This window comes from Plectropomus leopardus, chromosome 14 (assembly GCF_008729295.1).
Source record: "Plectropomus leopardus isolate mb chromosome 14, YSFRI_Pleo_2.0, whole genome shotgun sequence".
Lineage (NCBI taxonomy): Eukaryota > Metazoa > Chordata > Actinopteri > Perciformes > Serranidae > Plectropomus > Plectropomus leopardus.
The window spans coordinates 841,398-866,499 of NC_056476.1; the positions used below are offsets into that span (position 1 = coordinate 841,398).

General features: G+C 40.3%; 1 protein-coding gene across 1 annotated transcript in view; it reads right to left on the reverse strand.

Moving 5' to 3' along the window:
• Positions 1-25,102, reverse strand: part of LOC121953749 (neuronal PAS domain-containing protein 3) — a 291,906-nt gene that overhangs the window by 111,555 nt on the left and 155,249 nt on the right. Inside the window, 2 exon segments of the mRNA XM_042500962.1 lie at positions 1,962-2,004; positions 24,034-24,040. Of these exon segments, the coding sequence (XP_042356896.1) occupies positions 1,962-2,004; positions 24,034-24,040 (50 nt within the window).

The following is a 25,102-nucleotide window of genomic DNA, read 5'->3' on the forward strand; positions in this document are numbered from 1 at the left end:
GCTCGCTCGCTGCTTTTCTTCTTCTTCTCTTTCAACATTCAGCCGCCTCGTTCTCATTTAATTCCACCTACAGAAACACACGTGTTCGTGTCCGCGAGTAAATTATTCTTTAATTTGAACGTCTCATTTTGATAGGGGGTCAAAGTTCTCCTTCATATCAGTCCTCCGTCTACAGATATTACTTTATAAAAACCTGATAAAACATTCATCAGTTTAAAGCGTTCACTTTCTGAATCAGCGTTTCATCCCAAAGACCACGTGCGGTCGATACGTCACTCACTAACGATACACTACGTCACAAATGTTTTTAACTTTTCTCACCAAATTAAGAAGTTTTGTTGCCTAAACTCAACCGTGACACAACATGAACCTAATGTTATAGTGTGTTTCAGCTGTGCGTTACATAAATCCCTTTAATATCAACATGTGACGGGTTCTGTTTTGGTTTCCTAATTTTGATTATTTTAGAACATTTTGACAGAAAACAGTCAGCTTGGAGCGCAAAAAGTTGGTTCTCAGCTGGAATAAAACATAGCAGGTTTTCTTGTGTACACAGCTCAGCTCTACTGGCAATGGGAGAGAAGTTCACAGCCTGTTTTTATTGTTTCCCCGTGTTTGAAAAAACTGCATACACACACTGTTTTTAAAGGAAAAGGAGTATATCGGATGACCTGGAAATTAAAACGGGTTTGATATTTGGTACAATTTATTTATAACGGCTGTTCAGAGTATTCTAACATTAGTGATGGAAGAAGTACTCAGATCTTTTACTTCAAAATGTTGAAGATCAACTAAACCAGAGTTCTGGCCCCACACGTTTTTGTTTTTTTAGGTTTTAAGGACATTTCTAGGATTTTAGGCTTTTTTTTTGCATTAATTATTTTGAAGTTTCTATTATTTTAGGACACATTGGGATTTTAGGACATTTCTAGTATTTAGAATGATTCTCGGATTTGGGGCAGTTTTTTGGCATTTCTAGGATTTTAGGACATTTCAAGGTTTTTCGGTCATTTTGTTTTTATTATGGCATTTATGGATTTTAGGAAGTTTCTAGGATGTTAGGATGTTTCCAAGATTTTCCAAGGTTTAAGGATTTGAGAACATTTCTGGATTTCAGGATGTGTCAAATTTTTTAGGACATTTCTCTGATTTTAGGACATTTCTCTGATTTTAGGACATTTCTCTGATTTTAGGACATTTCTGGGATTTAAGGACATTTCTATGGTTTTAGGACATTTTTCAGATTTCAGGACATCAGGGTCTTACCTAGGACCTCTGTCGGGGAGTGTGGGATCCTCCACTGGCACTTTTTTGACAAACTATTTGGATGCTGTTTTATGCACTCTGACACCTTATGTTTACTAAAAGTACAAAAACAATTCCAGAGTGAATGGGAGGCGACCCGGCCGGATTCGACTCGCAGGTTGAGTATCGGTGCTCTAGAAGTTAAGTTGGCAGGGGGCGCTGAGACACCCCCAGTGTAGCCTTCGTCACCTGCCACCAGATCATCGAGTGTTGTGCTGTCACGTTTCCTGACAGACACTTTCAGACGAAACACTGAAATCAGACACGGTGTAAAACGCTAAATATCAGAGTACGATCGTCTGTCAGTCTTCAGCTGTCTCGTGGCGGTATTTGGATGCTCTGGCTGGTCGAGCAGACGAAGTGGGCAGACAGACTGCTTGCTGCTCTCCTCTGTGTTAATCTGCTGTTAATTTGTCTGGACTGTAACATGAGACAGAGTGAGCTGCAGGAGTTTAGTGTGAAGCTGTTAGTCATTAATTTAACAGACACAGAGGTGAACGAGGCCACATGTCTCCATTATTCTCTGTCACACTGTCACCACACATAATAACTGCTCTGCAGGGCCCGGTCTCTGCGAGTGTGCATGTGTGCGCGTGCACGTGTGTGTGTGTGTGTGTGCGCGCGTGTGTGTTGAAATCTCAGTGTGTCTATGTGACGATATTTCTATAAAAACACTTCTATAGCTGTGCTGTCTGGAGACTTTGTTGTTATGTTTGTTTGTTTTTTAGTGTTTCTTCCTTTTGTTTACAATAAAACAAAAAGCTATTTTATGCCGCTCCCCCTTTCCCTGTTGTATTTTAGTGATAATAATACAAATAGCAAGCTAAATATACAATAAACGATGAGCCTGAACGCCTGCCAGCTTCCTCTGGAGGTGACAGTATTCATTACAGCCCATAATGTTGCAGTATCGGATAAAACAACATAATAACAACTGTGGAGCTAAGAACAAAAGCGAGAAATCAGCTGGCTAACTATAATAGTTGTATCTCTTTTATCAGTTTTCTTGTGTTGCATTCAGATGCCTTTCATAATATTAAACATGGGAACAAAGACAATGTGATAAGAAATTTTGCACAAATTGCAAGAAATTAGTTAAAGGTGACAAGAAAATGATCTAAAGAAAAATAGTTTTTAAAAGCGAGGGGATGATTGTTTTAAAAAAAATCATCTAAAAAGGGGAGGGGGTAATATCCAGAAAACTGTATTTATAATTATAGTAATTATATATTCAAAATTGTTACAGAAAACAATAAAATGTTGTTTTTATTCTTCTCCAATAAATAAAAACAATTTGCTGAGGTTTCAAAGGGTTAAGGTGGGGAAAAAAGGCAATAACCAACTTGATCAGAAATGTTGTAAAAATTGAAGTAAGTTAAAGCTGAGAGAAGAATAACCTGAAATTAGGTTTAAAAGACAGGGGAGGGTTAAACAAGATGTAAATGCCTATATCAGAATGCTAACATGCCGAGGTTAAACAGGTGGTATTTAATACATTTTCCATCACAATTTAGCGTGTTTGCATGCTGAAATTGGATAATTTGCACTACAAATGTGAATTATTAAATAAATCTTAGCTGAAATTTGCCCTAAGTTTGCAGCTCTAATGTCTCCAGACAGGAAGTTGAACCCTCAATCCCGACAGACAGATTGTCTCGCTGTAAACCTCCCTGAGGTAGAAGAGACCGGGATGAATTCTCGAGTGAGTCATAGACATTCGAGAGCGATCACTCTGACTCCCGATGTGTTCCTGATACAACATTTGATTGCAGATTTGTGTGTAATTCAGCTCAAATAGCAGCACTTAGCCCGTGAGGTGCAGTCATCTTTTCACCTCGTTTCACCTCTGATTACAGCCTGGTAACCGTAGAAACCGATCCCGAATCTGTCCGCTCGCCAGTCCACGGAGGAAACTACCTCAGCAGTAAAAATTAATGAACTCTGACCAACTGTCTGACAAGAGAGAGAGAGACGGGTGATGCAACGGAAAGGATTGACGGAGTAAGAGAAGAGGAGGGGATGGAGGAGAGAGGGATCAACGAAGGGGAATTCTCACGGACGGAAAGAGAAAAGGAGCGTTTCACAGAGTTTCTACCAGATATTTTCATCTTTAAAAGTAGAAAATCCTGCTGTGCTGCTCGCCTCCACGCCTCCGGTTTCATATCCTCCCTCCATCCCTCCTCCATCTCTCCGTCCTCAGCCCATTCCCATTTAAGCGTAATTAAGTTGCCGAGATGAACATTATGTGTCGGATGGGAAACGGCTGAATGCCACCGGTGATGGGAGGAGAGAGGGATGGAGAGAGAGAAAGGAAGAGCATCACGAAGAAAAGAAAGAGCGAGCAGTGTGAGAACCAAAAAGAGAAATGGAGAGAGCGAGGCGGGGGAGGAGGAGGAGGATGTTAATTAATTATAAGCCGTCAGGGTCCAAATCATCTTCTTTTAAATGTGGAGTTGGAGCGGCAGAAAGTCACGGCGGCTCATATTAAACCTTCAGCACTGATTTAGAGGCAGAAAGGTTTCCAGACACACTGAGAGCGTTTCATCTGCTGTCGCACGGAGGAGGCCTCCGGAAACGCCGGGACGGGCCGAGGTCGGGCACGGCGGCTGAACGCACGAACCTGTCACCACCGCAGACTGTATATAGGGCTGGGCGATAAAACGATAACGATATCCATCGTGAAATGACTTTTCCTCGATTGAAATATGAGACGTAGAAGAAGCTTAAATCAGAGTCCTGCAGTCAGGAGAGGTTGGACTATTATCAGCACAATGTGCTTAAATTTACCTGAAGTTTGTTTAAGATGGAGCTTTTCATTTTTATATAATGCTGGAAAGTTTCATCAATAATAATAAATCATATGTTTATTACACTCAACACACCATGGTCACATGACACTGTGTCAGTGAACTATGAGGACAAAAAACAAACCACAAAAAACAAAAAGCAAACTAATTGTTCAATAATCATAATCAGTAAAGTAGTAAAGTAGTAAAGTAAAAAGTTCAATTAATGGTGATATTGATTTTAGGTATGAGGCTCGGACCTTTGCTGGGAGGAAATTTTAGTAACTGGACCTCTTTGAATTTTAGTAGGATAGGTCGTCCAGTCTGTGATGCTGTTCTACAGTATATTTGTCATGTTCAGTGTCTGACAGAAAATAAATATTTAAACCAAAATTAAGCTTCTGATCAGTGATGCACAATAATGATTATTTCAACCAATAAACCGATAACTTCCAGTTTCTCATGGCCAATAAGATACTGATAACCAATAACTTATTTTTGTTCGTTTTTCATTACCTGAGGGTCTGTAAGGCTGAGACGTGTCGAGCACAGATGAATTTAATTTGTGCATTTTCATTAAAAAACGACATTTGAGACTAAAAGCTTGGAAATTTATAAGAAAGTCATTTTCAAGGGCAAAATCAATTTCATTTTTATATTTTTTTGGTTTTTTCCCTCTTATCTTCTTATGTCAACTTGAATTGTACAAAAATAATGCCGAAAATAATATTGTGTTTCAGTTCTAGTGGATCTACAGAGAGGAACGTTCCCCAAACTGTCAGGAAGCAGCAGCTACAGAACCGTCCCTAAGAAACGGCTCTGCTGTGATCTCTGCAGGTTTACATGTTGTTCTGTTTGTTGTTGAAGGAATCAAACATCAGATATCAGTTTATTCTTTCAGCAGAACTGAGCTGCAAACTCACGACACCTGAACTCAAACCGCGTAAGAGCGGAGCAGACATTCGGAGACACCGGAGGACAATGAGAGCGGAGCGGACACCGGCGGAGACACCAGAGGAGACACCGGGGGAGACACCGGGGTAGAATGAGAGCAGAGCGGAAATTAGGAGACATTGGCGAAGACACCAGCAGGCAATGAGAGCGGAGCCCACATTCAGAGACACCGGAGAAACTGGCAGAGACACTGGTGAAGACACCATAGGATAGCGAGAGCGGAGCGGACATTCGTAGACACTGGCGGAGACACCAATGGAGACACCGGCGGAGACACCAGCGAAGACACCGTTGGACAAAGAGACTGTAGCGGACATTTGGAGACACCGGCGGAGACACCAGCGGAGACACCAGCGGAGACACCGGCGGACAATGAGAACGGAGCGGACACTGGCAGAACAGACACCGGTGGAGACACTGGAAGAGACACCATTGGACAATGAGAGCGGAGAGAATCAGTCAGCTTCAGTAACTCGTCCCCGTCTTTGTCTCTCAGTCCGCAGCGCCGTCAGGTCTCGCGGCGCAGGCTGGTCAGCAGGTCAACGATGAGAAACAGGAGTGCTGAGTTTAGGATTATTTCTCTCTTTATTTGTTCATTTGTTATTTTCAAGGCAGAACCAGAAGAAAGGGCGCTGACGGGCGCAAAGTATTATCGGGTTTTTTTTAGCGGAAGTGGAAGTTTTTTTGAAACTGACATGTTTCCATCAGGTGAATTTTATATTTTCAATTTGTGCAGCCTGAGAGTTAATGGAAACCCGCCTTATCTCATAGTCGTAGATGTGTTAAGCACAACGTAGACGTGGTTAGTTTAGCTTTGCATAAAGACTTGAAGCAGGGGGAAACAGTGAGCCTGGCTCTGTGAGACAAACACCTCTGAGACGCACTGACTAACATGTCGTATCTCATTTGTTTAAAGTGAACACAAGCGGTGCAGAAAGTTAACATGCTGGAAGTATTATTGGATGAATATCAGACAGGTGAAGTGACCTCACCGGGAGGAAAAGACGCTGTAGACCAACAGATCGACTGTTACGTAATAAAATACAGAGTCCCACATAATAGAATTAAAATACCAGCATTAACAGCAGCTGCAGATAAAGCGATAATAAGAGAAGTGCCACTTTGTTTCACTTCATTCATTCAGACGGACATCGTGTTCGTGTCAGCGTGATCTGATGGGAAAATCCAAATTAAAGCGAGAATCTGTGAACTGAAAACAAGAGACTCGAGCCGCACGGAGTCTGCAGAGCAGAGAGTTACTGCAGTCCTTATCAGTGTCCAGTCCTTATCTGTTCACGTTCACATCCACACATACACACACACACACACACACACACACACACACACACACACACACACCGAGGCACACTTTATTAACTGCAGCACAATACAAGCCTGCAGGAGAGTGTTTGTGAGAGAGAAAGAGCGAGAGGGAAACAAATGCTTTCACTTCAACCATTTCATTGGAAGTGAGGAACAGTGTGTGTTTGTTTTTGTGTGTGTGTGTGTGTGTGTGTGTGTGTGTGTTGTGTGTGTGTGTGTGTGTGTGTGTGTGTGTGTGTCTTCAGAAGAGAGAAGAAGGAAAAGGACAGAAAACGACAGAGTGAAGTTAAAAGCTTCAAGCCTCACTGAACAATTTACCAGAAACTAAAGCTGACTTTTGTTCACATGCTTTTCACACACACACACACACACACACACACACACACACACACACAAACAACACAACAACAACACTACAACAACAACAACAACAACACAAGTTCATATCTACATGATACTGCCATAATGTATTTATGTAGAATATTTTTTGAAGAATTAACCCTTTGAGATGAGATAAGATAGAGAAAAGCAACTTGGTAAGAAATGTTACACAAACTGCTAGATGTTAGTAAATTTAGAAAATTAGGTATCAAGAGAAAACAGCAACGGAAACTATAATTACAATAATAATTATCATAATTACATATTAATTAATTCATTCATTTATTTTTGTAATTATTCTTTTTTTCGTATTTATTTCTGTATTTTTTAAAATAATTTATACATTTTTTAAAAAATGATTCATTTTATTTTATTATTATTTTCGTTATCTTTATATTATATGACTTAGATATCACGTTGTTCTAAGTCAGCCGGGGAGGGGAGGGGACGAGAGGGTTAGACAAAGGGTTAACTTTCCTTCTGTAGTATCAATACCTGCAAAATTTGTAAAACATATGGGCACAAATGGATGAGATGCAACTATGTGTATATGATTTACTATTATATCCCGCTCAAAACTAAATAAAAATTAAATAAAAAAAATTTCAGGTAGTTTTCTTGTCCTTTTTACAAATTTTTGGCTAATTTTTGGGTGACTTCTTCTTTCACTCATTGCCTTCTTCTGGAAAGAAATTGAGCCAGTTAACTCAGTTTTCAAAGGGTTAATATCACACTCAAACTGTTTAAATATTACATATTATTGAGAGAGCTAAGGCGTCCATGTCTGAAAAAACACTGGAGACACCCGGTTTAAAGTGTAATACTTTACATAACTGCACGGATCCAAAAAGCATATTTTCATTTCATCTTAAATTACAGTTCTGAAGGACATTTACAGTAGAGGTGCAGAACACATTATTTATAGCACTTTTCCGAACCTCTTCCTGCTCCTTTGATGAATTAAAAAGGTATAAATAGTTCTGGCAGGAAGCAGAGTTTTTGGCTGCTGCTGTTCAGTGATTTCATTCAGTTCCAGGAAGTAAAAACTGAAGCTTAAAATAGTTTCAGACGTCTCAATGTCACAACTTTTATAGCGGAGAGGAGTCGCTGCCAGAGCGGCTTTTACTGTTCGACTCTGAAGGAGAGAGAGGAGAGAGGGAGGAGAGGAAGAGAAGGAGGTGCAGGAGACGGAGAACAAGAGGTGGAGAGAGTACGATGAATGATGGAAAAAGAGGAGGGGAAAAAATATAAGGTGGACAGATGGAAAGATAGAAGGACAAAAGAGGAAGAGAAGCAGAGGGGACAGAGGACGGAGGACGGATGGATAAAATGAGTAAGGAGAAGAAAAAAAATGAAGTGAGTGAAACAGTAAATATAAATACAAACAAAATGAAAAGAGAGAAGGAAATTAGGATGGAGGAAAACAAAAAGAAAAGAAGGTGAAGAAAGAAAGATGAAAAATAAAATTGGAGCGCGGGTAGAGGCAGCACGTTCATATTCCGAATTCATCAAATATTGACACTTTTGCACTGATTTTGGCGTAAGATGCCGACACCCAGTGCCACCTTTGGCGTCTGCATGATACGCAGACAGGCGGCGTCAGATGAAACCCGTCACGACGTCAAGATGAAACGCTGCCAGTGATGACGAGATATAAGGAGCACAAAGGGCGGGAGTCTGGTGTTTTCGCCTCCCATCTGAAAATGATGCTTTTTTTCTAAACCTTACATGAGGAAAAAAGTAGTGCCTGCACTCTAACATGCCACACAAGTTTAATGAAGACAGTGTTTCAACTTGGCTCTTTGTCAGGTCAAAAATTCAAAATTTTGATCAAAGTAGGATTGAAATGTTGTCTTCATTAAACTTGTGCGGCATGGAGCAAGTGTGCAGGAGTTCCTTTTTTCCTCCAGACAAAGAAAGTGGAGAGATTGAAACAACGAGAGGAGGAGAGCGAAGGAAGGACAGTCAGAAGGAGAGAGGCATAAATTGTGAGGATGAAGAGACAGAAAGGAGAAAAGGTGGAAAGCTGCAGGTGAAAAAGAGAGGATGAGAACTGCATCAAATGATAGAAAGGTGTTGGAAAGTACAGAGGCAATGAGGAAAGGTAATGTTAGGACAAATGAAGGGACTAAAAATAGTAAAGGATGGATAAAAGGGAAAAGTTCGGAGGAAAGCAAAGCAGGAGAATATTAGGAAAGAACAGAAAACATAACAAAACCAACCAAAAAAAGACACGGAAGACAACACAAAGACGGAAATGCTGGAGTGAAGGAGAGGAGCAGGAAGACGAGTGCCAGAGAGTCGTTTTAGAGTTGGCTCGTTTCCCGGGAGGAAGCCAAACACAGAGAAGGTCGAAACCACAATCTGACAAAAGTCAGCCAGCAAATGAACGAAGGGATGAAGAAAGAGATTTTCCTCATTTACATCATCGCCGTGGTTTCTACCCGACAGGTGACGTCATCATCGGACAAAGTCCACAGGGGTTTCTCACTGAGGGGACAATGGACAAAGAGTCCAAAAAAAGACTAGATTGCCTCTGCAAACCACTCAAGTGACAGTTTACGTCCATGTCTGTCCACGCTCATATGTAGCCATTACTGTTGTAGTGCTCACGATCGGTCTTGGTCTCAAGACCAGTCTCGAGACCACTTTAAGACTTTTTATATAAAATTGTATTAAAAATTATATAATGTATAATTACACATTATATGTATGCAGTGATTTTCTCCTTCCTGCTCCTGTTTGTTCATGTAATGTGTAGAAATGTAACGAGAAAAACGTGCATAATGGCTTTATGTTGTTTTGAAATCATACACATGAGAAAATAAACCAAATATGAATGACTGAAATGAATTATCATAATTACAAATTTAAAAATATGTCACAGAATTAATTATTTGCCTTTTTTAAGTGTTTTTTTAAACATTCTTTAACTAATTTCCCGCTCATTTTCTTTCTTTTTCTTCATGCTAATTTTCTGGGCACTTCTTCTTTAGTTGCTCGTTGCCTTCTTGCCATGTTTTCTTTAAAAAGATAAAGACAGTTTGCTCAGGTTTCAAAGGGTTAAACTTAAGTAGGCGGCGTGGCACAGATCTGTCCTCAGTGACGGGTTTTATCCGAGTCATCTGATCACAGTGAATACAGAGCACCGCTGAGTTCATCCACTGTCTCGTGTCCTTTGACCCGAAAGCACCTGTGTGGAGTGCGTCTCTGGGACAGGACGAGCAGAGGGGGACGACTATTCCCATCAGCTGAGAGCGCTCCGCTCTTCAGCCGAATGCTCTTCACCGCCGCCCCTGAGTGGACGTTTAACCTCCCCACTCCAGCCCTGACAGCCCGCACAGAGCGGAGTAAGATGGACTTTATCGCTCCGTCCAGGAGAAACCAAAGCCGAGACACGGAGAGAGAGAGAGACGACAAAATGATGCTTGTCTTCACCTCTGAGTCTAGTGGATCTGATGGAAATAACGAGACAGCAATATCTTTAAGGCGCATCGCTGATTACGGACTATTTTCTCTCAAGCTCTCACACTTCTGTGTGTCTGTTTTTGGCTCACAGACATGAAGGTGCTGCCGCTTGAAGCGTCTTATGATCCAAACAACATCACAGATGAACTCCGTTTCCGCCGCCTTTGATTCCAGATTTTCTACAATCTGCTGCCAGATTCCTGGAGAGGCCGTCTTTTTTTTGGTTTTTTTATTCGTCATGTTAGCTTTGTTACAGCGGCGCTGCTGGCAAGCAAACCATCAGTGAGCTGATTAAAAAAACTAAGCACCTCTGATGTATTCTAGTGAGCAGCAGAGCTCTCAGAAAATCAGAAATCGAGAAATGTGAGCTGAGTTTTACTAAACTGATTCACTTACTCACTCACTGTATTTTTTTATTTTAATCCAAGCTACTGAAAACAGTGTTTAAGAAGAGAAAATGAAGGTTGACATACACTGTGTGTGCTTTTTTCCTTGTTTGATTAGTTTAAATGGAGGGTAGTCTTAACCCTTTGATCCCTAAAAAACATGGGGAGAAGGCATCAGCATTTTAACAAAAAATAGCAAAAAATTAGTTTAAAAATGTAAATAAAATAAAAAAAGAATATTACCTGAAAATAAGCAAAAAAAAAATAAAGAAATTAACAAAGACAAACAAGAAAATACCCTAAAAAATGCTGACAATTTTTTTAAAAAAGTATTTCTTTTGTATATCTGATTCTTTTTCTGTAATGTAATTCTAAACATAAAATTATTATTATTGCAGTGTAAATGGCATATTTTTTCCCTATTTTTGAGATATATATATATTTGTTTCACTTCTGTATCACTCACTTTAACGCTATTTTTTTCTTGTTTTTTCTCTTTTCCTGTTTTCTGTTTCACACTTTATTTTTTCTTCCTCTCTCACTACTTTTTCCTCTCCCTGCTCTCTCTTTTTGGATTCTCCTCCCACTTTCTTTACGCTTTTTCTCCTCCCCTCTCTCTCATCCTCTCACTCTTTCACATCCTAAAGCAATGTAATCACCTGCAGGCCCTCATGCTTAACTACCCTGCACACACACACACACACACGCACACACACACTCTTGTGCAGGTGGCGGTGTGTGACGTTGACTAATGCGATGCTGGTTCAGACATGTTGGCGTTAATCGATTAGCACTGCAGCTCGACAGCATGGGCGCACACGCACACACACACACACACACACACACACACTCATACTGCTGCCATGAAATCAAGGAAATGGTGAGAGAAAGAGGGGAGAACGACTTTGGAAATAGAAGGAAAATAGTAAAAAAAAAAAAAAAAAAAAGAAATAGAAAAAGATTCTCAAAAGTACGATGAAACAAAAACACAGACAGACAGTCGTAGAGGTAGAGAGACGGGTAAAAAAGAAAGTAAGGAGGTCGAGGGAGGGAGCACCTCGGTAAAGAACAGATAGAGTGCAGAGAACAGATGGAGTTGCAGTAGAGAAACGTGTGTGTGTGTGTGTGTGCGTGTGTGTTTTGCTGTAAATGGAGCCGATATCTGCCGCCTGCATCACACTGAGATAAAACCTAAATAAGTAAATAACCCACAAAACCATTTTTCAACACAACACCATCTGCTCTGTGTCACTGCTTCCTATCAGAGAAACAGAAAAGAATTATGATCCATCGATACCGAACCAGGAGGCGTCCTACGCTGACTGTTAATGATTGAATATCCCCACACTGAACTCACATATTTACATCACTTCTTCAGACTCTTTAACTTTTTATTTAAATGAATGCAAATTACTAAACACTCAATTTTATGCTGTTTTCTTTTAGTTTGAAGCTGTGTAAAAATGTTGCTTTTATCCTAAGGGCAGCCATACAGAAAAAGCAGCCAAATCCCATTCACACCTTGATAAATACCGCCGCTTTGTCAGTGATTTTGGCTTCAGGCACCAACGCCAAAGGCCACCTTTTGCAGCCGTATGATACGCTGCCGGCTGGCCGGACAGAAACTGTCTTAGTGGTATTATAATTCAGCTGGACAGCACCTGTCACGGCGTTATGATACACGGCAACAGTTTGAAACGCCGCCGGTAACGACGCAGTATGAGGAGCTGGAAAGTCCCGAGAGCAGGATCGGAGGTGAAAAGAAGGATATAACAGACCCCACTGTTTGTTTTCTGTATAAATATTGAGCCAAACAATTATTTTTTTAAACCTAACTACGAGTTTTTGTTGCCTAAAACTGATCATGCGCTTTTGTTACCAAGATACTATGTGTTTACTTACCATGCTTTTCTTCCCCAAAATTAACCATGTGCTCTTGTTACCTAAAACTAAACTTGTGCTTATGTTGCCTAAAACTAGCTACATGCTTTTATTGCCTAAATCCAACCGTGAGCTTTTGTTGCCCCAAACTAACCACATGCTTGTCTGGCCTAAAACTAAGCATGTGTTTTATTACCTACAATGAACCGCACATTTCTGTTGCCTAAAACTAATAATGTACTTTTGTTGCCTGAAACTAATAATGTGCTTTTCTTGCCCAAAATATGCTTTTGTTACTTAAACCTAACCACAGACTCCTGTTGCCTAAAACTAACCATGTTTATTTTACCTTAAACTAACCATGTGCTTCAGGATTCATCCTCTGCGGAACGTGAATATCTACCATAAATTTCATGGCAATCTCTCCTTAAATTGTTGGGATATCTCACTGTGGGTTAAAGCTGTTATCAGGGCAAAATATTACCTTAAAATGCTGCTATATATAGTAACAATCCACTGTGCAAATGCAACAGACTGTCACCCACGAGGGAGCGTCATTAAAGAGACACAAAGTGGTTGTGATTAAACTGCGAGAGTGAGGGAGCGTCATTAACGTCACTGTACTTGCATCAGAAAATCATTCATCAACTCCACATTTCAGGAAGCTACAGTACTGAGTTTGATTGACACTTTTCATAGGTTTCCTTCTGTCTGTGTAATCCAGAATGACTGACTCCAGAAATGCCACCAAACCACAGACGGAAACTTAAGCTATATTTTCAGAATGTCGATAAAACACAATGTGGAAATGAGTGTTTCCACTGCGACTTCTCCTCTGGTGATAACATCCCAGTAACCATGGTGATGGATGTTCAAAACATCAGCAACTTTATTTCTATTGCAGCCATCGCACTAGCCGTCATTATTTCTAATCCACGGCCACATAGGCGTGTTATGGAGCTATAATGGAAAGGCGAGCCCCTTATACGTGGGAGCGGCCACGTATGAGGGATTTCTGGGAGATGTAGTCCACGATTTCACAGAGGAATTGTGGATTCAAAACCTCCAGAGCTTTTGGAGAGATATGTGATGCAATAACACCTTTTATAGCCCATGCTGCATCACGCGGGAGCCAGTTCCTACTGACACAGCACAAAGTCATAGCATCAACATTTGGAAAATATCGTTAAAGTTGTGCAAATCTATAATGGAAACGTGCCGAGTGAAACCAAACTTAGTAGATGAAGTTCACATCAAACAGAGACAGAAGATGACAGGCAGACAGGAGCCGAAACAGACGAATTAATGTAAACCCCGCAAATGATTTTCAAAAACAATGTGTGTTTGCGTTTGTGTGTGTGTGTTTGTGTTTGTGTTTGTGTGTGTGTGTTTGTGTTTGTGTGTGCATGCGTGTATGTGTGTGTGTGTGTGTGTGTGTGTGTGTGTGTGATAAGTTATCTAGTACAGTAGAACTATGATGTATGGTTCTCATCCCCGCACTGAGACACAGCACTGATAGGAAACACACACACTTACACTTACACACACTCACACGCACGGTTCAGAGCTGATGCAGAGGGTTGATAACTCTGCAATAAACTCCCTCACACACCGAAACTTACAAAGTACAATCACTGTGTGTGTGTGCGTGTGTGTGTGTGTGTGTGTAGAGAGAAAGAACAAAAAGGGAAGTTAAACTTCAAACAGGAGCCTTGATGTTGATATCATTTAATAACATCAGGTCCTGCTCACTCACTCACACACACACACACACACACACACACACACACGCACACACACACACACACACACAGAGACACACACACGAAGCTCTCATTAGTTTTAACAGCAGTGCTATCAGTTTTTAACAGTGTATGTGTGGTGAAAGGAATCGACACACACACAGAATCGAGAGAAGAAGAAAAGACTGAAACAGAGGATGTTAATGAAGAGAACATGAGTCTTCTGACCTCCTACAAACACACACACACACACACACACACACACACACAGCGTGCTCACAGCATGCTGTCACACACACACACACACACACACAAACACACACACAAGAGCGTCTTTATAAAGACAACATCATAACAGTCTGTCGTCTGAAGTGCAGCTTTGTTCGTCTCATGCTATGGGCATGTGTGTTTGTGTGTGTTTTTTGTGTGTGTTTGTGTCAATGGTGATGCAACAGTCAGACAAAACTAAGAAATTATGTGTTTCATACACACTTAAATTGTCAGCTGACAGATCTGCTTCTATCTGATATTTTCACAACTTATTTTGTCTACATTTAGTCCTAAATGTGACACTTTATTCAAGAAATAAACCAGATGTATGAATAAAAAGCAGAAAGATCATCTTCACTCAGATGTGAGAGGATGCTGAATCACAGCTGATGTGTTGCTTCTGTGCATTCATGTAAATGTTTAGAGTCTTTGCTGCACCTGTTGTATTGTGATCTTCATGCAAGATCCATAAAACACTTCTTGTTACACTAGTTTCCACTGTCCATATCATCAAACAACCGCTTCTGATGAGACTTTTAACGGTGAGGTGAACAAGGTCCGCGTCAGGTGTTGGGGGAATTAAGAGCAACCTGATGGCAAATAGGCAACAGGAATAAGACAGAGAGGGAACAGAGAGGATAACTGTCTGAATACTACTATAAGAGCGAGAGAGGGGATATATGCAGAGGATTTCGGACCAATGAATACTTCAAAACTCATCATCCACACTAACTAAAAGACAACTGCTGGCTCAGTGTTCCAACATCTGCAATCACAAGCTGCTATCACAACTAGAGATTAAAGCGCAGCAGCCAGGAGCTCCTCAAATCCTTTTTTGCTATTTTTTTTTTTTTTGACTCCATGGTCCCTTCTGTCGAAACACGGCTATTCTACGATAGAGAAGCACTTATCAGCATCAGGAAAAGTTGTGTGGAGTTTGGACTTAATGCAGCAGACCGAGCGGCCAGTCAGACCAGAGGGGAGAAACGAAACTGAAAGACGAAGAGGGAGGAGAGCCAGCATCAGGGCGAGGATCAAGCTGTTGCACTGGATGGGCAGACCTTGTTCAGAGCCGCCAGGACACATGACTCTGATGCAAATTCAAAAAATGCACTGCAAGAATGAAATGATACCATCAGCAGCCTCATCTTAAATTTCTGGCAGTTTTGCACGTGAAAGTGTTCAGATCCATTAAAATATTTTGTCTGCAGCCTCGAGATTCTGCGATCTAAATCTTTCTCCAGCGTCTTCACCCTTCGAGAATCAAAGACTGAATATTTTTAATAATTGGTAAAAGTGGTTAAATTCACACAATCGGATGCCAGAAACATTTCTTATCAGATATCAGAGAAGCAGATCTGCCATATTTTACCCCGTTTATTTAATTCAGCTGAGACTTAACATACTGCTACTTAAAAAAAAAAGAAAAAATTCTTCTGATCAACAACCTCATCAAAGTCAATTTAGCTTGTGTTTTTTTTCCTCCTTAAAAATATTAAAAAATCAATTAGTGAGAGTGCAGATCAAACGGTTTGAGTGACAGGCAGCCGGCGACAAATTAATCAGCATCCTGAGAGACAGATGGCTTCAAAATGAACTTTCTCCGCTTTTAGCCTCAAAGCAACATTTTTTTTTTCATCTTGGTCGTGTTTAATATACAACAGAAGATTTGTAGTGTTGCAGTTAGAAAACAACAGCTGCAATTAGTCCAGCAGCAGATTGTCCCTTTGGTTTGAGAAAGAGGACGAGAAGGAGGGGAAGAAAAGAGGGAGGGAAGGATATAGGAAAGAGGACAAGGGAAGGATAACTCATGGGAGGAAGGATATACATAAGTACATGTATACACTTAATAACACAGACAAACAGAAAATCCTCACATTGTAAAAAGCTAGAACCATATACCTGGATGTCTTTGCTTAAAAAGTGACTAAAAATATTTATGCGATCAATATTCTTTCGACTGACTAATCAATTAACCCTTCGAAACCTGAACAAATTGGATACATTTCCATCAAAAACATGGGAAGATGGCAAAGAGAAACTCAAGAAGAAATGACCCAAAAATGAACAAGAAATCATTTTTTTAAAAAAGTACAAGGAAATTACACGAAAATTAGCAACAACATAAAAAAAGTAAAAGAAAATTACCTTAAAAAAGTGCTTTTCCATAAGATCATTTAGAATGCTACTATGCTAATTATATGGTAATTTGATTTAATTTTAAAAATATTTCCTTACTGTTTTTTTTTCCTCAGGATATTCCCGTGTGTGCATATATATTTACATATACATATATATACAGTATATGTGTGTGTGTGTGTGTGTGTGTGTGTGTGTGTAAATAAGGGCAGAAATTCACAAAATAAAATGCAATAGTGTGAGGAAATTAGGCGGACAAATGGTTAAGAGAGAGAAAAGAGCTGAAGGTAAGGGATGAAGGACAAAGGAAACTAAAAGGAAAGCAAGGAGGGAGGAAGAAGGGAGGAAGCGAGGATGGGAGGAGGTAGGATCGCTTCAATAAGAGAGAGAGAGAGAGAGAGAGAGAGAGAGGGAGAGTATATTTCCAGGAGCAGAGCAGTAATTTCAGATACAGTAAGTGTGTTTGTTCATGCTAATTAGTTGGCGCTAGCTGTGGCTGGGAAAACCTATAGACATGCTAATCAGAGATAGAGCTAACTGGCACTGCTTGGCAAAGAATTAATGTGTGTGTGTGTGTGTGTGTGTGTGTGTGTGTGCATGCGTGCGTGTGCGTGTGTGTGAAACGGATTGAAAGGGTGAATAAGGCTGCTGTTTTCAGTGTTTCTTGCTGTCAACAAAAACCATGTGAAGATCCAACAGCAGTGTGTGACGTGCTGTCTGCGGCTCACAGCTCCGAGTCCACTGGTTTATTATTGAAGACAGAAGTCTTTAACCCTTTCAAGTCCTCACTAACATCGCCAAACAAGATCGCCAAATGTTTTTTATTTCATTTTTTATGCCCTTGGGGCTATAATAATAAAAATTGATGAATATTTTTAACAGACCCCATCGTTTTTTAGATCCAGGCATCTACCCAACAGTTGAAATGTCCATTTAAAGTAATGGAAAAAAGAGAAAAAAAACCCAAATTATTTACTGTTAAAGCTCTTGTAGTATAATGTGTGTATAATACATTCATTCATGTTTAAAATAAAACAAAAAAAGGTTTGTTTTTTTCCAGTGTTACTTTCCAAAACCAAAATAATGAAAATGTTTTTTCAATTTTGTGTCAAAAAATGAAAAAAAAAAAAAGTGGATAATGAGAGTGGTCTGTGTAATGCTAATCAGTTCAATTTTCCATAAAAAAAGAAAAATAGAAAATGTAATTTTCTAAAGTTGTATTTTTTGTTTATCAAATCAATGTAGAATTAGAATTTTAGGAAACTGAACTCAATTTTCCAATGTTCTGTTTTCTTCTTGTGAGAATTATTCGTCATTTTAGTCAGTTTTTTAATTGACAAAAACTTTGTAAACACTTTTGTCCTGCTGTGTTGAGATGATTTAGAGCATTTTAGAAAAATGCTTCCAGCTCTGAATCCATCTGACTGATTTTATGCTACAATATGTTCTGCTTTAAAAACAAAACAAAAAAAAAACACTTTTTAATCAACTTTTTCTCCACAAACGGTATCTTTTCCACAAAAAAGAATTTTCAACCTCTCTGATCTCTCTGCATCTAAATAAATTTACTTTGTGAACAAATTAAGCACAAAAAAAGTTGATTAACAATTCAGCTAAATTTAAGACGTATAAACTCAAATAAAGCCGAGAGCCACGGCGCTTACTGAAGCTGCTCTGAGCTCCAGACAGAGGCAGAGAGATGGACGACAGAGGGATAAAAGTGGATGATAGAGGAATGAAAGCATGAAGACAGAGAGAGATGAGGGATGTGGATGAGATGGAGGGACAGATAGAGGGACGGGAGGAGGGCTGTTTCGCAGAGCAGTTATGAGTGTTATTAAGAAATGGCTCGGCCGCTAACGGAGCGTTCAAATGGTGGTACAGCTGAACGCTTCACGGCCCAGCAAACACAAGCTCGACCGCCCTCTCTCTCTCTCTCTCTCTCTCTCTCTCTCTGTCTCCAGTTTATCTAATTCTCTCTCTCTCTCTCTCTCTCTCTCTTTCTGATTCATTCTTCTCTCGCTCAGTGTCCTCCAACTCTCCCCTGTTACATTTTAAATTGTAAAAATCCATTCAATCCATTGGTTTCCATCAGAGAGTGCAGCGGTGTGTGTACGTGTGTGTGTGTTCACATTATAAAACTTCACATCATGGACCTGTGAGTGTATGTATTTGTCTGTGTTTGCTCCTACATATTTATCTTTTTCTGTGTGTGTGTGTGTGCATGTGTGCGTGTGTGTGTGTGTGTGTGTGTGTGTGTGTGTGACAGGTAGTAAACAAGGTAATAACAGTCCTCTTGCAGACGACTGACTGCTATCAAGAGCTTTGATTGGAGCGAGTATCTTCCAATAAGACATCACACATCCGTGTAGACTTTAAAATACCTGAATATAATCATGGTATACTGTGTGTGTGTGTGTGTGTGTGTGTGTGTGTGTGTGCAGGTCTTTTAAAAACACTTTAACCCTTTGAAACCTATATTGACATCAGTTTTCTTGTGCTGGGTTCAGATGCCTTTCACAAATATTTATATCTCTGAACATTGAGCAAATCTTTTTTGAATACACGGGGAAAGAGTTGGCAGCTTGACAAGAAAATCCCACAAATAACAAATGATTTAAAAAATAAAATTAAAAAAAAACAAGCTGGTGGAAAATGTCCATGCAAATATATTTATATATTTAAATTATGTTAAATATTTTTTTTGTTTCTTAAGCACCACCTCTAGATCATTGCCTTGACTTTTTTGACCTTTCATTTTTATAAATCAGTAATTATTACTGTAAGAACAAAAGCAACAAAAAATAAAGTAAAATCCTTCAAATAGAGGAAAGAAAAACTAAAATAAAAAAATTCAGTTTTCTTTCTTTCAGAAAGTTTTAGAGCTCTAAATGCTTATGAAAGTCATCTAAATGCAGCACAAGAAAACTGATGTCAATAGGTGTTAAAGGGTTAAGAGAAATAAAACCAGTTTGCTCAGGGTTCAGTGGTTTAAATGCTTGTGAAAGGCATCTGAACGCAGCACAAAAAAAAAGAAATAAAGAAAAACAAAAGATGTCGACAAAAGTTTCAAAGGGTTAAATCCAAACAAGAAGAGAGTCCTCACATAATCTCTATTCAGAGCTCTGATCACGGCGGTCACCTTCTGATCCACACTTCGAGACGTTTCACAGACTGGCTGGATCTCGTTTGGATTCGGAGAATATTCATCGTGTCCGCACATAAAACGCTACAGTCCTAATTAGAATCAATCCTTCGGCCAGCACAATTAATCCAGCCAAGAGGAATTTGTTTTGCAACAGTGGACGACTCCCAAATTAATGGAACATTGCAGATTGATTGTTTGTAGTTAATTTCCTTAATTTTCTTCTGCACAATAACTCTGGATGACTCATTACTGCAAAGTCTGTCAAAACATTTAGATGTTACATGGAATCAACAAACCTTTTCTGCTTCAGATGTGAAAGAAAGGATTAAATAATCACAATTTTAGGCCTTTAAAGAGGTTTCAATGTGTATATTGTGACCCTTCCCACTATTGGCACATACACAGTTTCCATGGTAACTATATTTCTGTATTTACGGGTGGATATACTCTGGATACCGGGAGAATTTGATGGGTAAAGCTCCACATCCCCACCGACTCCCTCAACTCCCGTCCTGCCCAATCATGTGTATTGGCAATCGGTGCCGCAGCTCTTTAAAAAAAAAGCTCCTTATTCCCCAGTTTATTTTGACATTTTGATTCACGATCAGCTGTAGGAGGAGGGGAGGGAAAAAAAATAAAAAAATAAAAAACACCCTTTGAGACAAACTCAGGCCGCTTAACTAATTACCAACATATATCACCGCTGGCTCCGACAAGCCAATTACACCTGATTGGAAATACTTTACTTTGTTCAACACATGCTTTTCATGTCGGTTTTAATTCAGTGTCAAAGCTTGCATTTCTGAATATTAGAGTGGATGATTGACTGCTGAGGGCCCCGCCGTGTACAGTACATAAGCCAATAATGTCCCATTTGTCTGCTATGGAGGGAAAGCGGGATAAACAGATTAGAAAAGGACATTAGACGTATAACTGGGTTAGTAAGGACATCGGCTCTAATGGGTAAACGTCCTTCACAAGAGTCTCACTATGATTAATACAAAGTGATTGTGGGAGTTCCTGGAAACATGAAATGACAGGCCTGATGGGAAAGAAGGTCACATTAACAAAACAAGAAAATATATGTATATATGTATGGCTTATTAATGCTTTAATGACCAGGATGTTTTGATTGTTGGTCTATAACTTTAAAGATCTACCGTTCTCCATGCCGATTACTTGAAGCGCCTAAAGACACCTGGAAGCCCTCTCAAGGCCCCTTAAATTCACATAAGAACCCTTAAAAAACAGAGCCTCTTCATAATCATTTAATCTATGAAATGTCAAAAAAAGAAAAAAGAAAGCTCAGCACAAGAGCCCAAACTAACACCTTTAGATTGATTAGCTGCCTAAAAAACTAAAATCTCTGTTATGTATCAGTGTAGAGGTCCTTGGACGACCCCTTGAACTCTTGTAAGAGTATAACTGTTGGTCTTCCCCACTGTATAACTGGACATCTGGCTTCCATTAACCCTAAAATTGTGCAAATTGAAATTGCAAATTTAAAATACGCCTGATGGAAATACGTCATCTTCGTGTGAGTATTTCAGGGACTTAAAAAAAGCCATATTTGGCAAAACTGCAATGGAAACACTGTTTTGTCTTCTCTAGGTCACATGATGCCATGGCTTTGTGCTTGTCAGCGCTGTTATTGCATCGCGTAACTCTGAGAAAGTTGAGGAGATCATCCGCAAAAAGACAGGTGCATGAACGTGTCCATTTAGGTAACTTATCTGCTTATTGAATCATCAAAATGTCATGACTTGACTTATGACAGAGACTCGACTTGACTTGCTTGATTCTCACAACAGTAACTTGGGACTTGCTTGAGACTTGGGAAGTTAAGATTTCAGACTTGTTTGTGACTGTGACAATGGCGCGTTCCAGTTGAACTGGGAAGTCAGAATACCAGAGTTTTTAGTTGGAAATTTCACTGGAACGCCCCCCTGTATTATTTGTATCAGATTAAGTCAGCGGTACACACAGCGCTGCTCGTCTTCTATCGTTAGACATGTTGTTACGATGTCGGTATGTACGAGCACGACAGAGCGTTTTATTTGAACTGGTATTGCTAACAATGGCTTAACTGCGGGGATTTCAATGCAAACTTTAGGGCAGTCCCACTTGTGCTCCTGGAACACATCAACTCGGGGGTGACGTCACTCCCAGCTCCGACCTCCGTAACAGGAACGCACCATTACTCCCTCACGCTGGCACTGCCTGGTACCTTCTGCTCTAATCTGAGCACTATCACGGTATAACAGGGCGACCAGCCAGCTCTGACTCTGAACTCGTCAAACAGTGCCACTCTGTCACTGTTTTCGGCGTATGAGGGTGACGGCGTCAGATGAGAACGAGCTTGGACACAACTGGCGGTGTCGTTATTATACGCCAGCGGCCCATGCAACATGTATGGGTGGCGTCATTTGAGAACAAGGCCAGACAGAAGCGGTTGCATGCACATAAGACACTGAAAGACAGCGTCAGGTAATAACGCTGCTGGTAACCACGTGCCAGTGCACTTATAGGGCTGGCAGGGAGGTGGGTGAGTCCCACAAATAACCAAATTTTGTGCAGGAGTCCGGAGTTCGCTCCCCGTGTTAGGTAACCATCTGTGGCTTTGTTGCCTAATTCTATCACGATGGTCCGTGCTGGTTGCCATGTGCTCATGTTGTGTAAACGTAACGTGGCTCATCTTGACTTGCTCACTTCCGCACTCACATCATGGTGAAGTGAGCGACGGTTATTCTGGATGAAACCAGACCGGAGTGATCAAAGTGTGTTCCCAGTGAAATCGCAGCCGCCGCCTCCTCTGCGATCACTGCGGAGGACAATCAGGCATCAGAACTCAGCTGTGTACAAATCTATGTAGACACTCAGCGAGACAAAAACATGTCATTTCAAATGCAAACCCGCAGAGAGAGAAACAGTCTGATTCAATAAGTGAACCTCTCTCCCTCTCTCCCGCTCCCTCTCCGTGTTCTGGTTAATTGTAGCGTCTTTCAGGGGGTAAACAGAAACAAGCAACTATATTTGCTGTCATTACAACACATTGTTGGACAACAACACTTCCCGGAGCTGTTTTGTGTTTGCCAACAAAATAAAGAAAAAAGATAGAGAGAGGGGGAGAAAAAAGGTGTTCGAGTAATTGTTTCCATGGTGATTATTTTCTCCTCTTTGGTGTGTGAGTGTGTGACAGCATGCAGGACGAGAGAGCGAGAGAGGGAGAGTGTGGGGGGGGGGGGGGTAAAGAGTTGAACGAAACGCCCGCCAGCTACGTCGGCAGCCGAAAGCAATTTCCTCGTCTAAATTTAGTTATGCAAAGCCTATGGGCATCATCAGCATTTGGTAATTAGTTTTATAATTACTGCTGTTTCCCTCTCCCTCTGTCACTCCATTTTTCTTTACACTGCGACCGGGGAATCAAAACATCTCACACTCGCAGCTGGCCAAATTACTCTCCGTTTATTAAGTGCGAGCAGGCACGGCGAGCGGTTTTTAGCCGGCGGATGGAGCGGCGTCTGCGCTGCAGAGTCTAGCCCGGCTTAGCCGGGGGCCGACGGCAACGCCACAGGTTTCTGCAGCGAGAGAGCCGCGGCGGCGTTTGACAAGTTTATTATGTGAAGAAGCAGCAGCTGCCCTACTCGCCGTTCTCTGTCTTTTCGGATGAGACGTGGGTAAAAAGCTGCAGTGATCACGGATGGACGGGGGGTCTTTTTGGATAGGAAATAACAATTATCTTCCAGTGTGTACATGATGTAGTCCAAATAATGGAGGCTCTGTGCTTCGTGTGCTTCCGTTCAGTCCCACTGTGTCTCAGCGGAGGACAGGAGTGGAGTTGTTGTTGTCAGACATCAGCGGGAGGACGATCCTGCTGTTAAAAAGACGGCGAACCTGAGTTTAACAGCTGGAGGGAGATCAGGGTGGTTGGCTTACAGACGGAAACATCAGGCCTTAGCTGCAGAGGCCTCATGATCTGTCAGCGCAAATCTGCGTCAACACACCTCTTTAAACGCCTCACACTGTCGGCGTCAAAACCGCGACACGCAAACTTCTACGTTTGGAAGTTAAAAATCTTCATATCTATTGTCTTTGACATCAACAATATTTGAGCTCTCTCTTGGTTTAAAACATTATTTTGAAGCATTATGAAACCAAAACAATATGAAACATTCAAACATGCTCTCATCCCAACTCGTCACACGGTGGCGCTCTGTCAGTGACCTTCTGGTCTACTTATGACCTTTGACTTTCCGTCTGCGTCAGCTGTTTACACTCTGGGATGCCGTTACCGTGACGTCAACAAATGGTGGGATGATCCCAGCTAGCAGGTAACGTTCCCACAACATTGGCTAATGTAATCTGCAAGTTGCAATAATATTTTAATCGAATGTTCAAATAACGTTTAAATGATGTTTATCATTTCAAATAACGTCCCTAAAATGTAAATACTGACTAAAGCATAACGCTATAACTGCAGCATTCAGAGGAGGTTTTGGTGATTTTGAGAGGAGAGGAGATCATAGAATGTCCTTTTTTAATAAAACGTTCCCACAACGTTACATGAGAACAAAGGAAGAACGTTTTCAAAGCAACATTCAGAAAATGTCACTGAGGGCTAAGATTACAGGCCTTTGTTGTTTTTAGATGAAAATCTAATGTAATTGATATATTAACAATTTAAAAAAAGAACAGAGAATAATGCCCAAACTTTAAGAAGAGCATTCTGGGAACATAAATACAAATTTCCACTGAAAACTGCTAAAAAATTTCTGTGGTTGCATTGTACCGTTCTCAGAGCGTTTTTCGAACCAAAAATTGCTAGCTGGGATGCAACGTGGTCCCAACATTGGCTAACGTTACCTACAAGAAAAAAGAAAACGTTTTGAGCTAATGATCAAAGAATGTTTTAAGGATGTTTATCTTTTCAATTAATGACCCTTAAGGTTAAATGCTGCATAATTACACATTAAAATTGTATTACGAAATTAGAATATATTTTTCATGTTGTTGTCATCACTTCTCCTGCTGCTGTTAGACGCCTTTCTAAGTAACTTCAAAGACAAGTAACTAAACCTTTGAAACCTGAGCAAGTTGATGACATTTCTTTCAAAACTTGGGAAAAAGGCAGTGAGCAACTTAAGCAAAGTCAATGGATTAACACATTTATTAAATAAAAAAAGAAAAATATCAAAGGAAAATCAGAAACAACGATTGGGAAAAAAACACTTATAATTATAAAAATAATAATAATAATTATCAAAAATTTAATATTTAAAATTATGTACAGATTATTATAACTTTTAAGCAATTTTTCCA